The sequence below is a fragment of the Amblyomma americanum genome, chromosome 6 (genome assembly GCF_052857255.1).
Source record: "Amblyomma americanum isolate KBUSLIRL-KWMA chromosome 6, ASM5285725v1, whole genome shotgun sequence".
Lineage (NCBI taxonomy): Eukaryota > Metazoa > Arthropoda > Arachnida > Ixodida > Ixodidae > Amblyomma > Amblyomma americanum.
In genome coordinates, this window is record NC_135502.1 from 59655597 (window position 1) to 59671969 (window position 16373).

Below are 16373 nucleotides of genomic sequence, written 5' to 3' on the forward strand. Positions count from 1 at the left end.
GCTCTTCTAATTGAACAAGCCTATGTTTGGATTGTAAAACTTTATTTGTCCAAAAGATGTAGGGAAGGCTTTAAGCCTTCCCACCTAGACGACGGCCTATGTTTAAAAATTTTTGTGAACTCTTAGGTGAGATTCACATGCCACATAGCGCTAAACAGACACGGACGCAGGGAGACAAACAGGACGGGCGATAACTTATACAACTGAACTTTTATTGCATGAAATCAGGCAATATACGCACTTTCTTAGCAGTGAAGAAGAGATATAAAACCGAGACAATCGTGTCTTGCACGGCAGCAGCGTCTTTTCTTTCGTCTGGACACCGACGATGATAAATTCATCGAGTAGCATGGCTTGCACAGATGAGTCAAAACACGCTTGCGCGGTACGTGCTCCTCGTGTGTTTGTCGCACATACACGCCGATAGGGAGCGCTTTTTAGGAAGGTAAGGTGTTCCGTAGCAGATGCACGGCGAGTCTTTCACGGGCCCCTCAAGCTGGCGGCGATGTCCTGGAAGGCGGCCAGGTCGTCGGACATCTCGCAGTCGGCAGCATAGCCGAGTACTCCGTCCGTCAGATCCCGAATCACGCTCCTCACTTCGTCAGCCACGTCCCGCTGTTCTGATCGCACCTGTAGTTGTAATTAGAGACACGAGGTTACGTATAAGCGTATATTGTAAACTATGTGGCGGCTAACGAAAAGGGTTCAGCTTAAACGTGCATTAAATATGAATCTGGGCTCGTCTTTTTACCGTGCGAACTCTATCTACACGTTCCGGACATTCTTAGAAATTTCGAATTATTGTCCTCTGCAGCCGACTGCCCTAATTAAATTGGATTAAACGTCCCGGCTCCCGCCTTTTTTTTTTTAACTCAACGCGGCAGGGAGGCGGAGTCAACTAAAGCGTGCAGTGCCTTTCAGCCAGTCCAGTGGCGGCTTGACTTTCGCTTTTATTTTGTTTTTTATGTTTCTATGAATAAACAGTTTCAGTCATAGACAATATAGCCGCAAATTAGGCCCACGGAAGTAAAAATAGACGTGGACTCTGATTTACGTATCACTCCGCCGATGGCACAGCGGAAAGACACCACGGGACTGGCTGACGCGTTGGTTGACTCCTCCTACCTACCGCGTTGAGTTCAAAAAAAAAAAAAGCGGGAGCCGGGACGTGTAATTCGATTCAATTAAAGCAATCAGCCGTATACAGGACAATGATTCGAAGTTTCTAAAAATGCCCGAAACGTGTAGATAGAGTTCCTGCGGTAAAAAAGACAAGTTCACATTCCTCTTTAGTGCACCTTTAAGTTAAGGACAACGCAGCGAGCCATGGAAAGAAAAATGATAGGTGTAACGTTAAGAGATCGGAAGCGGGCAGAGCGGGTGAGGGAACAAACACGGGTTAATGACATCCTAGTCGAAATCAAGAGAAAGAAATGGGCTTGGGCAGGGCATGTAATGCGAAGGCAAGATAACCGCTGGTCCTTAAGGGTAACGGAGTGGATTCCAAGAGAAAGTAAGCGTAGCAGGGGGCGGCAGAAGGTTAGGTGGGCGGATGAGATTAAGAAATTTGCAGGCAAAGGGTGGATGCAGCTGGCAAAGGATAGGGTTAATTGGAGAGACATGGGAGAGGCCTTTGCCCTGCAGTAGGTGTAGTCAGGCTGATGGTGATGATGATGATGTGCGCCGGGGCAAGGACTGGGCCTACACGTGGAGAGAGAAATGGATGCGGGACCTCCGAAATTAGCTGGGCCTCGTGCGCGGCCGGAGGGACTTGATCGATGAGATCGGAGCACAGCGTCGGCGTTAACGGTGGCGTCGGATCGCAACAGCAGCGCACGATGAAGGCACTGCCAGGGGTATATATGCAACTCCACGTAGTTTCGGTTCCAACTAATTCAGCGCACCTGGTCACTGGAGAAGAACTGATGTTTAGAAATGAAAAATACGGCAGAGAAACTTGAGACAGAGTCATGTTACGTTGCAGAATGACTAAGTCACGACTATAACTACGCGTCATAGCTGCGCATACTTTGTAAAAACTCGATAGTGTTTACATTACGTTACTTGTAAAGTGCTCAACCATTATACGTTGCAGAATGAGTCATGACTATGACGAGTCATGACTTCTATAGGTCATAGTACGTTACGTTCTATCATTCATGTCTACACATGTTCGCTTACATGTGTTGTGACATCGTACACCGACAGTGTGACCTCCGACTTTCGAGCCATATGCGGCGGACGCCGGCCTTTATGCTAATGGGGCATATAATGCGTTCGCGTTAATTACTACACCTGCTCGCAGCGAGAGAGGCTGCGGCGATGGCCGTATTGTCTGAGGCACCAGGAAACAAAACTGCTGTTTTCTTCGGTGGTGGTCCGAGTCCCCCACGGGGATCAAGTTTTTTTTTTTTTTCTGCTGGATACCGTTGCCATAACAATGACGTATGAATTGGCTGGACAACGGTGTACTACATAAAAAGTTGCCTTCCCCCGGCATCGCTACCTTTTCTGACGGCGTTTGCGCCGAGTAGTCAGGAAAAAACTCTAACCTACCGCTGCTGCCTTAGCTGGATCACATTCCCCTTCTTGCTGCACGCCGGTTTTCGCAGCCCCGTTTGAGCATTGTCGCGTGATGATCGCAGGAAGTGAGCAGGAGTCTACAGGACTGGCGTCATTTTCTTTGCTCAAGAACAGATCCAGCTCCTTCAGCGCCTGCAATGGCAGAACAACACAGTCTAATAGAAATAGTCTCCTTCGGAGAAAAATTTGTGAATGGCCCTCGTACAGCATTTACCAAAACCCAACATAACCAGAACCTCCACCAAGCTGTTACGTGTGAGAGCCTTTGTCAAAACTACAGGGTGTTCCAGATTGCTCGATAGAGATTTTTCTTTGAACAGCTTTGAAAGGTACACCGCTGCGATCTTTGCAGGTTGACTGCACAGCAAGGCGGATATTATTTGCGTGATGTAATGCAAATAAACGACGATTAGTAACTGATCGTTAAATTAATTAATCAAAATCGATTTTATTGTCTTAGGGCTAAATATTATATTACGGAACTTAAAGACATCAACATCGAATGTGAGCCTAACTTTAAAATTTCCAAATCGACAATTTGGTTCGAGGTATCGAACGTGAAAAACCCGGTCGTTGAGCGCTCCTGAAGTTTGCTTCACCACATTGCCCCATCATCAATGGCGTCGCTTCACGTCGTGTCGTCGCGGCAACAAAGCCAACACCTCTACGTCATAAAACACGTGACATGCATAATTTCCTGCGATTGGTCGAGCGCGGCAGTGGGTGGTTGTACAGGCTTCTTTCTATGAAAGAGGGGACGGGCATGGTAGGGTTTGGGAAGGTGGCTGGTGGGTGGTACTTCTGAAGGGTGGAGACTGCTCGCCTGGGCTGAAGGCTTCTCTGCAACGCACATCAGATTTATGGTTGGGGGGGGGGGGGGGGGATAAGGTACAGTAGCACTGCTTTCGCAGTGAAGTCCTATATTCGCATGCAAATTGATCCCGCCCACGAAAATTCAGGTTAGTGACTATTTCCGAAACTTCCGGAGCGTGCGTCGCGCCGGAATCCGAAACTACAGGACCGTCGGCAGCTCTGTTTGCCGCTTACCAGACTGCTCAGCCTGGCCGCACGCCAATGTGGAAGGCGTGCAAGATGCGCTGCGTTATCGCCGTTGATGTGCACTTGCCTTCAAATGATGGCTTTTCAAGTGCGTGATTAGCGTCTGTTGCTTTGAGGTGCGCTCTCCGCGATGACAGCGAGGAACCGTCAAGACAGCGACGAGGAGTGACGCGGCAGTGTATACATGAACGCCGCTTCGGTCTTCTGCGCAAATTGTGCGTTGGTCATTTTTGCGAACATATAAATCGAGCGTTGGTCAAAGTCGGGGGAGCGTTATAATCGTGTAATTAGGATAGCTTTCACGTCTGTTAGTAGAAAAATAATTTGCATCGAGTAATTTGAAAATGGGCTTGCTTCTAGTGGGTTTTGTTTTCATCAAATCACTAATTACGAGTGAACGAATGACGCTGGCCGCGTTGGGTGGCGCACCTGCATGGCGAGGGCGAGGTCTGTGCCGCACCTCCTGGCCGCAGCGCGCTCTTCGGCTCCGGCCCCCGCAAGGAGACGGGAGCACTCGAACGCATTGGCCAGGGGCTCCGTGACACGCGCTTGGTGGCGTGACCACTGCTGGAAGGCAACTGTAGGCAGTGAAGGTTGCTGGGGGGAATGCTTCTCTCCCTGGTCGAAGCGGGAGGACGCGAAGCGCTCCACACTGCGCATCAGCAGCTCCAGAACCTGCGTATACGGCAGAAGAAGCGCTGGGTAGCTTATACGGCGATAGCGACAGACATGGCAGGGAAAAGGAAAGGCGACACATAAGCCGTGGCGATCTCGCAACACTGAGTCGAGATCGGGACATTTAAACTTCTGTAGTGGCAGAAGGCATGCCCACATAGGGTTTGTGTACGGTTCTAGTCATGGGACATGTCACTGATAGGACATGTCCGGTATGAGCCAGCACAAGTCACTCTTTCCATCAACACAACGCATGGTGCTTGCGTTATTTGATGCTTTATGCCTGCGGCTCATGTTTGAACAGGTGTTGCTCGATTTCCAGCAAGACCGCCGAGAAAAACTGCGCCTAACGGCACGGCGGCGCTGCAACAAATACCTGTACTGCATTGAGCACACGCCGGCCGCTCTATGCCGTGGTGTTTTGCTGGGTTCGCCCGATCTTACATGAACGCAATCAGTAACACTCTGGGGCCGATAACTTTCGCCACCGCATGACTTCCTTCGACATATGGAGATGGGGGAAGCAGGCTGTGCGTTTCCTCCAAGAACAGTCGTTCTATTAATGCGCACGGTTTTCCTCACTTTGTGGAAAGCCGCCGCGGTACAGCTCAGTGGTCGTGGCGCTCGGCTGTTGACCCGAAATACGCGGGCTCGATCCCGGCCGCGGCGGTCGCATTCCAGTGGAGGTGAAATTCTAGAGGCCCGTGTACTGTGCGATGTCAGTGCGCTCTTAAGAACCCCATGCAGGGAATCGGAAGCATCAGGAGCCCTCCACTACAGCGTCCCTCAGAGCCTGAGTCGCTCTGGGACGTTAAACGCCATATATATATATATATATATATATATATATATATATATATATATATATATATATATATATATATATATATATATATATATATATATATATATATATATATATATATATATATATATATATATATATATATATATATATATATATATATATATATCTCGTAACCTAAACCTTAACGGCATCATCACTTCGTTCTTCCGCTTCCGCGTTATCAAGGTTTGCCCGAATCATACGGGCCAGTGCCTTCACTGACTCGAAAAATCATCTCTCTCAATCATATTTATTTTTTTATCATCTCTCTCAATCATATTTATTTTTTTTATTTAACAAATACTGCAGGCCCTAAGTGGGCCCTAGCAGGAGGGGCGAAAGAAAATACAGCATTGTGAATATCAATTCATCGCGCGAAACATAAGTGAGTAAAATACACTGAGACATGTTCAACTCTTACAATAAAACATGCATAAACACGAAACACGACTACGAGGCAGACGACAACAATTTGTCAGTGGAATCAATGGACATGATGACATCAGAAGTCAGCTTGTTACATTCCTCGATAGTGCGTGGATAAAAAGAATATTTAAAGGCATTAATTTTAGTTTGATATGGCGTTACAGAATGTGCATAATGATGTCTTGTGGGACGAGTTGCAAGGGGTGCAAGGTTAACATCAGAACTCATGGCGAGTTTGTTGTTTTTCACGAGAAATAGAAATTTTAGTATCTGGATTTTTCTGCGTATTTGCAGTAGTGGGATGGCATTTTCTTTCATTAAAACGGAAGGAGAGTCAGATGTGCGATATTTAGAAAAAATGAAGCGCACGGCTTTCCGCTGAACACCCTCCAATGCCTCAATATTCTTTTTGGTATAAGGGTCCCAGACTGTGCAAGCATACTATAGTTTGGGTCTTATGAGGCTGTAGTATGTTAACTGTTTTATCCGGGAAGGAACGTTTTTAAGTTTGTGGCGAAGAAATTCAAGTTTTGTCTACGAGGATGAGCATGTATTGGCAATATGACTGTTACAACTTGGATTACTAGTTATGGTAACACCGAGGTATTTATATTCCTTAACTTGTATAAGAGGATGCAATGGTAGGGTGTAAGGAAATGAGTGTACAATTTTTTTCTTGGTAATTTTCATAAACACTGTTTTCGCGGAATTAAGCTGCATATCCCAATTATTGCACCATGTGTCAATTTTCTGGAGGCTAGAATTAAGGAGGATTTGGTCTTTAGGGCTGTTAATTTCGTTGAACAAAATGCACTCATCAGCAAAGAGCCTAATCTGGATTGGTTCAGATATAACAGTAATGATATCATTTATATATATCAGAAATAACAACAAGCCAAGCACACTACCTTGTTGAACACCTGAAGTAACTGGTAAAGAATTTGAATGATAACCGTTGGTGAGATACGACGAAACCCACGTGATTATAAATTTAGGAAGACCAATTAGTTCAAGTTTATATATTAGTTTAGCATGTGACACATCATCAAAAGCTTTCTGAAAATCTAAAAAAATGGCATCGACCTGCCCCGAGTGGTTAAGGACTGTTGCGAAGCTGTGAATAAACGATGTTGATTGGGTCACAGTGAATAAGCCTTTCCTAAAACCATGTTGAACAGAAGGAAGTACACCATGGTCATCTAGAAATTTGGTTGCAAAATTGGCAGAACATATTTTAGATAGCTACATAACCAAATTTCTAGATGACAATGGTGTACTTCCTTCTGTTCAGCCTTCCGACTGGAGGACAGCTTGTGTTGTGCCTGTGCCTAAAAGTGGAAGTGAGTGAAATGGGACGATAATTAGCAGCAAGTGCCATGTCACCCCTTTTAGGCACAGGCACAACACAAGCTGTCCTCCCGTCGGAAGGCAGTCTTCCTGTTGCAAACGACGTGCGAAATAATATCACCATTTCTTCGTCTCTATCATTCGGTAGCCCTCATGTGTGTTCCGCACGTGCAGTTGGGTGAAAGAGCATCCCATCACTAGGGACATAGTAAGGGAAATTGGAGCAGAGATCTTCTTTTGCGCTGGATGGCGTTTTATACAGGACCGTTCGTGAGCCATGCTAGCAGCTAATACGTGGTAAAGGAACGGCTGCCGAAGCATGAACACAGAGGCGGACCGAGGGAGGAGAAAAATAGAATGAAAAAGTATTGGTTTGACTTTGACGCCGCAGGGCAGCCGGTCGGCTATTAAGGGAGCTATGAGAGGGGAGTAATGTTTCCAAGCGAGGCGCAGCCCGGTAAGTGGAGTTAAATTTGTGAGCGTGACTGCATTGTGGGAAGAAGATGAGGAGGGTAATATGAAGGGTTCGAGTGTATGGACGCGGTGGCGAGATGTACTACCTCGATGGAAAGAAACGCGAACAACACGGCGGCAACACGTCCCCGCTGTTGTAATTTATTTTCATCGCGCTTTTACCCAGGCGGTACGAAAAATACGTTACAGTCGCCCTAGAATGTATCATGGACGAGTCTAGGGTCGCTAGTATTCTGCTGCGAAGAAAGTGCCGACAGGACGGAGTCACGAGGAGGTGCTCGGACGCATACGAGTGCGCTTAGTGTTACTCACCCTGATGTCTCTCATGTCAGTCACCGTCTTGAACGTGAGTGCGAAGAGTGCATTGCCGAGCAGCACCGTCAGCTTGTTCGCTGCGGCCACTGCTTCCTGGTCAGCAGCAGCTTCGCCGCCAGTGGTGGTCATGACAGTGTCGTGCACATCCTGCGCCATCTGGGTGCATCGGGAAAACATATATCACGAGTTAGATTGCGGACGTTGCTATTTCTCGGGCGTAAAGGGATAATAAAGAGGGAAAGAAGAAGGGAGATAGATCATGCCTCGGGAATACTACCGACGCTTTTTCTACGCAGAAAGGAGGCTGCGTTGCTGAGAAAACCGCAAAATGAAAGTCCCATACCCTTCCACATTCAAATTACCAGCGAGAAATGAACTGCCGCGACGTTATTGTTATGGCGTATTCGCAGTCCAACTTAATCAGAAGCGCTACTTCCAAAGACCGAGAACGTGGTTCGTCGGAAATAAAAAACCAACTGATCAGTAGTCACGGCGGCAGGCCAGCTCCGCCAACACCCCCTAGATATCTAGGGGGTGTTGGCTGCGCCCCCACTATTTCGATGGGGGCCCTCTGCTGCGTCGCATGCGTCTACGTTTCGTTGCAACGCGTGCGTACGGTAGAAATAGGTGCCATGGGTGCGAAAAAAAAATTTGTTTTGATGATGGCCTAGCTCTGTTCGGCCAGGATATTCGTAGCGAAAGCGCGGCGACATCTGATTCGAAAGAGTTAATATATCGAGCATGTACATTCACTACAGTCGCCGTCGTGGCGGAGTTGCGGCGTCTCCGCCTCAAACGTCAAAGCCCCTGGTTCGATTCCCAACCTCCACACAGGTTTTTTTTTTTTGTATTCAGTGAGTGGGCGGGGGTTTCAGTGGCTCCCGCCACCGACCGCGTAGTTGGTCACATGGTCGGTCACGTGGTGCGGAGCAGCTGCCGGCGGCGCGGCGCCGTGGCTGGTCACGTGGTGCGGTGCAAAGCACGGCGAAACTGACATTTCGTGGCCAGTGCAGGTTTCGCTACAAAACTGCGTCAAGTTACCGAGGGCGCCCGGAGAGTGCAGATGAAACTGCTGATCGCGCTCACGCATGTATACATCGGCGACAATAATGGGAGCGTGTGACCTTCGGTGCGTTGTGTGCTGTCGTGAAGTCTACACGCAAGCTTAATAGGATCCTTAAAGACATGCGAGCAGCTGTCGCGCTCTAGCGTATTTCATGTAACACCACATCTGACCGAAAAACTGCACGCCCATTTCTCATCGAACGGTGCACTGTGCTGTCGATTATCGCGTGTTTGGGGATTAAACACGCAGTTCATTGGTACGATCGCAGACGACGATTTCTACGTTCACGAATTGATTCCTGTGAGTTTTAAGTGGAAACGAACCAGAGTGTACGTTCTGTTCAACTCTTCTGCCTGCCGGCTATCAGCTGTCGGCAGGAGATGCACGCTTAATTATGACCGTCGATCTTGACGGCCACGCTTCAGCTGGTTGAACGTTTTTCGCGCGGACGAGTTAGTACTAATTCATGTTAAAACTAGCCAAAAGACTTAGCACCTCTTTTCATCTTTCCTTAAATAAATTTCATTTGAAAGTCCGTGCCTCTGTACTGTTTTCCTATCTTTTCTTTCGTTGCGTCTTTTGGTTGGTTTTAAGATGAATGTGTCTTGCCTGCCGGCGCCTCACGTCCAGCGTGCACGACGACCCGCGCTGGGAAGCCTTTTTTCTTTAACGAGCGAAATGAGAAGCGATAGTGCATTCTTATGGTACTTCTCAGATATTGCTCAGCTCATCAATAAAAGCATAATGGATTTTCCACTGCGCAGAAAGCATGGAAGACTACGCGCTCAGCGCTTCACACGAAGACGACATGCAATGCATGCGCGTGTCTGCTTGAGCGCCTACTAAAAATAAAGGAACAAAGACTTTGCAATTTCATAACGCCCGCAGCTTGCATGCACACAGGAGCCGATTCAACGGCCGAAGAAAGAACGAAATCGCTTCACCGGCCGCGTAGCTATAGCACACGGCGCGAATGCCGTTCAGAGCTTGTGGTTCCGGACTTGCTGTGCAGAACGGCTATACGCAGCCCGAGATCCAGAAGTCTGTTTACCCCGCCTGGGAAACACAAGCTCGTGCTTACTTCAACTGTTTTATGAACCAAACAAGTGTACTACGACAGGCGCTCGTTGGTAACGGGGGTCGGTAGCACCTGTTCTGCTTTATATACCACATTCTCGCCTGTTAAGCTTTACGCATGTCCGCGCGCACGCACGCACGCACGCACGCACACACACACACACACACACACACACACACACACACACACACACACACACACACACACACACACACACACACACACACACACACACACACACACACACACACACACACACACACACACACACACACACACACGCACACGCACACACGCACACACGCACACACACACACACACAAAAAGCGTTTGGACATATTGTCCTTCCCCGGTTTGAAAGAGTTTAGTGGGGCCAGTTGCGACTTGTTAACTTGGGTCTTGTGACGCCATCTGTGACGTTACAAATACCCCGATAGGCGATGTCTCGCTGGTATATTGACAGTAATAGATTCCCCCATGTCTCGGGTCAGCCCCTCGTCGTACCCCTGGACAATCCGCTATCGATAATCAAGGAAACAACGTAAATGGCATGCAGCATATTATAACGTCCTGCATGACGTCGATGGAGCTCGGTCGGGTGTTGTCTTCGTGCTTTTTATGCATGAATGGATGGATGAACTTTGCTCAGGGACCTAACGCGCGAAGCCGACGCGTTTAATAAAAAGAACAGCCATAGACGTACCGACTACGCCACTTCCTTAGCTGGTGCACCGGGCTATCTTAACCGAGGGATAAACTTGTAATTGTGCTTTGTTTTTTTTTCTTGTACGTTTTTTGAACGAATTAAACGTCATGGCTCTGTTTTATGAAGTTTACTCTGTAAATTGCGACCTTAATAAAAGTTATGAAATTATGGGGATGCTTAAGTCACTTTACGTGTTTAATCCGACCGCAATAAAAGCAACGTTGCTGCTACATGTTTGATGTCTGTATCAGTTCTTTCACCTCGTACACAACGATGTCTCTGTCGTAGCGTATTTATTTGCGCACACGTAATAATGCGCTGAGCAAGTCCGCCGAGAGCCTGTTCCCATCTGCTTGTTTCGCCATTTCCCGCTGGAGTGCTTCCCCGTTGTATTTCAATTTTTGCACAGCGGTGAGCTGGTGAAAATTTAATTTAATTTACATTACATTTACATTAATGTACACCTCACAACCAAGGTTGCTCACAACCCAGTACAAGGTTGCTCAAAACACAAGTACAAGGTTGCTCACGTACAAGGTTGCTCACAACCCAGTAGCCAGGTTTCCACCTGCCACGGTGGGCCGGTTGTGATGCCGTTACAAGGTCATGTGACCATGTGACGCCACCGCCCTTTCGACCATTCAGCAATTTTTGTGACTTACGCACGACGCGCAATCGCATGATGTGCAGTAGCACGGTGGGCGGGTGGCAATTGCATTGAGTTTATTTGAATTAATTGTCACCTGCCACGATAGGTAGGCTGCGATGCCACCGCAGGGTCACGTGACCACTCGCGACCAACCAGCGACTTTTGTGACAGACGCGCAGGACGCGAAATCGCATTGTGTGAAGTCTAATGCTGTCGCATTAAAATAGCCCCGTAGGCCTCTCCTTATTGTTAGGCACGGGCTGAATACAATCGCGTTCACCTGCTGCGTCTGGGCGATGCTAACCAAGCGCATCTGGTTTGTTCTGGCCAACTGGGTGTCGTCGCTCGGCGGGGCTTCCTTTTTCCGAATCCGCGTGAAGAGATGCGTCAAGGTGCCCACTTCCCTGTAGCTGCACTGTCGCCAGACGAACAGGCCCCTGCGTAAAGCGAATGACGGCACAGATTTGTGCTGCGCAGTTCCTGTACAGTCATATATTCTATCGATAATCCATGAGATGCCCGTAAAAGCATACGCCAAGGCTGGACTCCGCGATTCCGGTCAGGTCTGCAAAGTAACGAAACGAGTCGACAGTCGCGCGGGAGTGGATTTCCGGGGATCCCATATGTTAGGATAGATCTCGGACAAGTGTGCAACTACCTGTTAGCATCGACTTGGGAGTATAGTCATACGGATACAAAGGAAAGCTACACAGCTTTGTGAGATCCTTTCTCAGGGTAATCGAGCGAGGCGACCTTCTCGACCGGCTGCGGAAACTGTGATAGCAGCGGTGTTCGGCGGGTGCGTGCGTATTTCGCGTGCACCTGCGTGCTTTTAAGCGAAGTGACACTATAGTGTCACTTCGCTTAAAAGCACGCGCTTAGATGACGTCGTCGTCATCCCATCGACCTTTGGCGATCACTTATAAGGGCTCCGGACTATGTCAGGTGCAGTTAAGTCACCAGTGCTGACTCCGAAACCATAGTATACTATACTATGGTATACTATACTATAGTACTATGGTTTCGGAGTCAGCCCTGGTGACTTAACTGCACCTGGCATGGTCCGGAGCCTTTATAAGAGTATACTATACTATGGTTTCGGAGTCAGCCCTGGTGACTTAACTGCACCTGACATGGTCCGGAGCCCTTATAAGTGATATCGAAAGGTCGAGGGCACGACGACGACGTCATCTAAGCACGCACCCAACAATTTTGGACGAAGGGCAGACAAGGAAAGGGAAAAGAGGTGCTCGTTACGACATACGTAGATGACGCAAAGCGACAGTCGTCGAACCCAAGGACCACAGAGGGACGCTTTTTTCCCCTTTAATATGTGGTGTTCATGAATCGGATATTATTGGGGTAATTATTTTAAAGGTAACTGATTATAAAGCAGACGGAAAGCAGACCGGCGCTGTTGAACACTCTCACCGTAATGTTACACGACGCATAAATACCCCCGAAAGCAAAAGGTTGGACAGCCGTCGCCGTAGCTCAATTCCGAGGTCGTGGGTTCAGATACCACCGGTGGCATGTGGTTTTTTCCTTCTGCTTTATAATGAGGTATCTTTAAAACAATTATCCTAATAATTTCCCATTGATCATCCCCTATGCTCCTTGGTTTTGGTGACTGTTGCGGCCGTCAATTCTGGACAAAAGCATTTTTGAACGGGAAGAAGTTTATGAACGCAATATTTTTATATATTGTAAGATTTCACTATAACATTCATTATATTCGCAGATCTCCCGTCGGCAGGCTTGCATTTTTTTGCTATTAATGTTTTTGCTATAGTCAAAAGCGTTCCCCGTTGATTTTCTACGGCAGCTCTTAACTGCTCGATGCGAGCGATGGAAAAACATTGAAGGAAAGTCTATGCTACAGATCGGAAGAATGCACCTTCAATGCATACATTACCTTCAATATTTCCGTAACAGTACCTTACAATTTTCCATTGTTCAAAATTTTTGTCCAAGAATGTTGGACATGCGAGACAAACTTTGCCACCGGATGCCTGTGAACACTCTGTCCGTAAGACGCAGGAATGTTTCTGGGTCAGAAAAAATTGGAGGGCACACTTAAGCTACACCTTAAGGGCATGATGCGATAGCGTAATGGGTTTAATTCCCATGTATGCAGAAGGTCATTCTCTACTTTACATTCATAGGTGCCTGGGAGTCCTGATACCACTTCTTGTGCAGTGGCGCAGCGGTTTAGCGATGCGCCAGTGCCCTGCGATGGCAGGTGCTGCCACCAGTGGGGCTTGTGCGGCCCAGTTTGCTCTTCCCGAGCGACAAATGATTTAACTGCCGCCTGAAACGGTGGGCAGTTTGCTCACTGGCCGGTGGGCAGGTTGTGATGACGCCGCAAGGTCACGTGTCCTAGGTGGCCCACCTGCCTCCTAGGTTGCTCTCTGGGCACCACACGCCTGAGTCGTGCTCCTGATTTTTCACTCACAACGCCGACGCCGGATTTTCTGTGTAACGGGGCCTTTAACGCTATCGCGTTAATAAGCAGACACTCTGGCGAAGCAGACCTGCAGGCAAATGTGCCACCTCATCATGGTGGTGCATATGTAGACTAACTATACCTGCTGATGAACTAAAGCGGCTGTTTGGGCTTGTTGGTCAGTGAACATGGTAAAAGAATGCAGCGCGAAAAAAACAAGGACACAGCGCCCTGTCCTGTCCACCTCTGTTCGTCCTTGTTTTTTTCGCGCTGCATTCTTTTACCATATACCTGCTGATCGGCGAGCACCGCACGGCAGTTTCCAGCGTGAGGCGCTCTGTGTCTCCTGGTGCAAACGTGGCCAGCAAGTCCTCCAGAACTGGATCCCCCGTGCGTCCAAGCAAGGCGTCGGCCTTCGCGATGGCCTCTGCGAAGCGGTCGACGTGCCGGCGGCAGTTCTGGCTGACCGTCTTCACTAGTGTGGGGCGTGTCTTGACAAAGTGTGCCGTCTTATTCCGGAATGCAAGAAGCAGCGGCGGGCTATGAGCCATGGTGAATTGACGCTCAAGAAGAAGCAGGAACGGCCGCTGTCTCGGCATGCTGTCTCAATGTGTCATCTTCGACGACGGGCGCTGAGTGCTCTAACGAGTGGCGTGTGAACCTTCGGTACTCCAGCGCCTGTTGCTTTCAATGACGTATCATATTCCTTCACCGGCGGCAGCCAGGCAAGTCGGCTACAGACTGTTGCATACGTGACTGGAATGTATTCCCGGCAGCGCCGGCATGCGCTGCGCGCTTATAGTTATTCGGCTGGAAAGACTGGATTAGTTACGCGGCTGGATTTAGGCCTCGATGTTTTTTGCGGATGCTTGCGCGTCTGCAGCTGCGGCTGCCCGGATGTCGCTTGCGGTTTCAACAGCGTCAACGACATGGCTTGAGTACGCTGCAGTCATGTCGTGTTGCTTTGCACGCCAGCTTTCCCTGCATACCACCTGCCATTTCTTTTTCTTTTTTTTTTTTTTGCTGCAGCGCCAGGCTAGATGCAAACTGTTTCGGGCGGCTTGTAATAACTACGAGATCATGGGAATGAGCAAAGCGCCTGTCATGTGAGGGACAAGGTGGCAGCAACCAACTGTTGGCTGCAGCAGTAACGATAAGATTAGAAAAGATGCTTCCTGATCTTCGCCCCCTATTTATATAGTGCACTCTTAAGAAAAAAGGTAGGGAACTTTCACCAGCTATACTAACCTGATACTTGTTCCACAGACCACTACCTCCTCAGTAAATGGATGTAGTATAGAAGTAGACCTAGTGCAAGTTAGTGAAAGAAGCTAATGAATAGCACTACAGTCACAAACAGAAAGGTACTAATATTTACTAACAAAATAGGTAAAACTGTTTTCACATATGATGCTAGTTTTTTTAGCATGGTGCGTTGGCTTTACTTGTTAAATATTTGTGAAAAATAAAAAGGTATATGTTCAGTTTGAGCAGTGCCTGACACCAGTGAGAGCAACGAGAAAGTGCTGGCCGTAATTCACGCACTTTGCCTTAGACATGTTCGGCGTTACATGTACAGATCATGCAGCAAACAATCCTACCTTGCAAACACAAAGGTTCAGGATGCAAAAAGAGCACAAATCAGAAGTGATCACACAACACGCGCAACACGCGCACTGCGCGTGCACGGGTAAATATTTCTCCGTCGTATACACTCCGTAAATCTGGCTGTCACTCGTTGAGCTCAGATACCAGCCTTAATTACGAAGTCGCGATAGTAAAAATAGGTCAGTCTACGTAACCGCGCATACGACGCTTCAGAAATGTTTAACTACAAAACCATTTTATTCAGACAACTATCTGTGTCATTTATCTTCGACTTTTTTTGGGTTACATTAAGGAACAGTTACCCCCCCCCCCCCCCCAGACACTTAACTAGAGACCATAGGTAGTCAAAACGCAGGAAAGGGGTAACCTTCATTAACCAACTTGAAGAGGGTAGTAAATATCAGTAAAAAAGTAGTAAAATGCAGTCAGAGTTTAGTAACTGCCACACGTGCTCTCGTTTTGTTTTTGGTTTTTGAGGACAGGAAATGACGCAGTTAACTGTCTCATATATCGGCGGACACCCGAACCGCGCTTGTAAGGGAAGGGATAGAGGAAGGAGTCAAAGAAGAAAGGAAGAAAGAGGTGCCGTATTGGAGGTCTCCGGAATATCTTCGACCACCTGAGAATCTTTACCGGTGCACTGACATCGCACAGCACACGGGCGCCTCTTGCATTTTCGCCTCCGTCGAAACGCGGCCGCCCGCGGCCGAGTTCGAACCCGGGCACTCCGGCTCAGTTGCCGAGCGCCGTGACCTACTCAGTATGTTAGTTAACCAGCCTGCTGGTTAGCACGTATTGGCTATATTCTGATGTACTACACCGCTGACAATGCTATGCCGAAAAAAGCGTTCTTCTGACTGAACAAGCCGATGTTTAAAAATTTTTTGTGAACACTTAGGTGAGATTCACATGCCACATAGCGCTAAACAGACACGGACGCTGGGAGACAAACAGGACGGGCGCTAAATTATACAATTGAACTTTTATTGCATGAAATCAGCCAATATAAGCACTTAATTAACGGTGAAGAAGAGATATAAAACCGCGACAATCGTGTCTTGCACGGCAGCGGCGTCCTTTCTTTCGTCTGGACA

General features: G+C 48.0%; 1 protein-coding gene across 1 annotated transcript; it reads right to left on the reverse strand.

Moving 5' to 3' along the window:
• Positions 1 to 359: 359 nt before the first annotated feature.
• On the reverse strand, positions 360 to 14222 carry LOC144095295 (uncharacterized). The gene is made up of 6 exons (XM_077629072.1): positions 13963 to 14222; positions 11506 to 11662; positions 7724 to 7882; positions 4072 to 4317; positions 2557 to 2715; positions 360 to 630 (listed from the first exon to the last, which is right to left on the reverse strand). Exons 1-6 carry the CDS (start codon positions 14220 to 14222, stop codon positions 481 to 483), a joined length of 1131 nt encoding a protein of 376 aa, XP_077485198.1. The 3' UTR covers positions 360 to 480.
• Positions 14223 to 16373: the final 2151 nt, after the last annotated feature.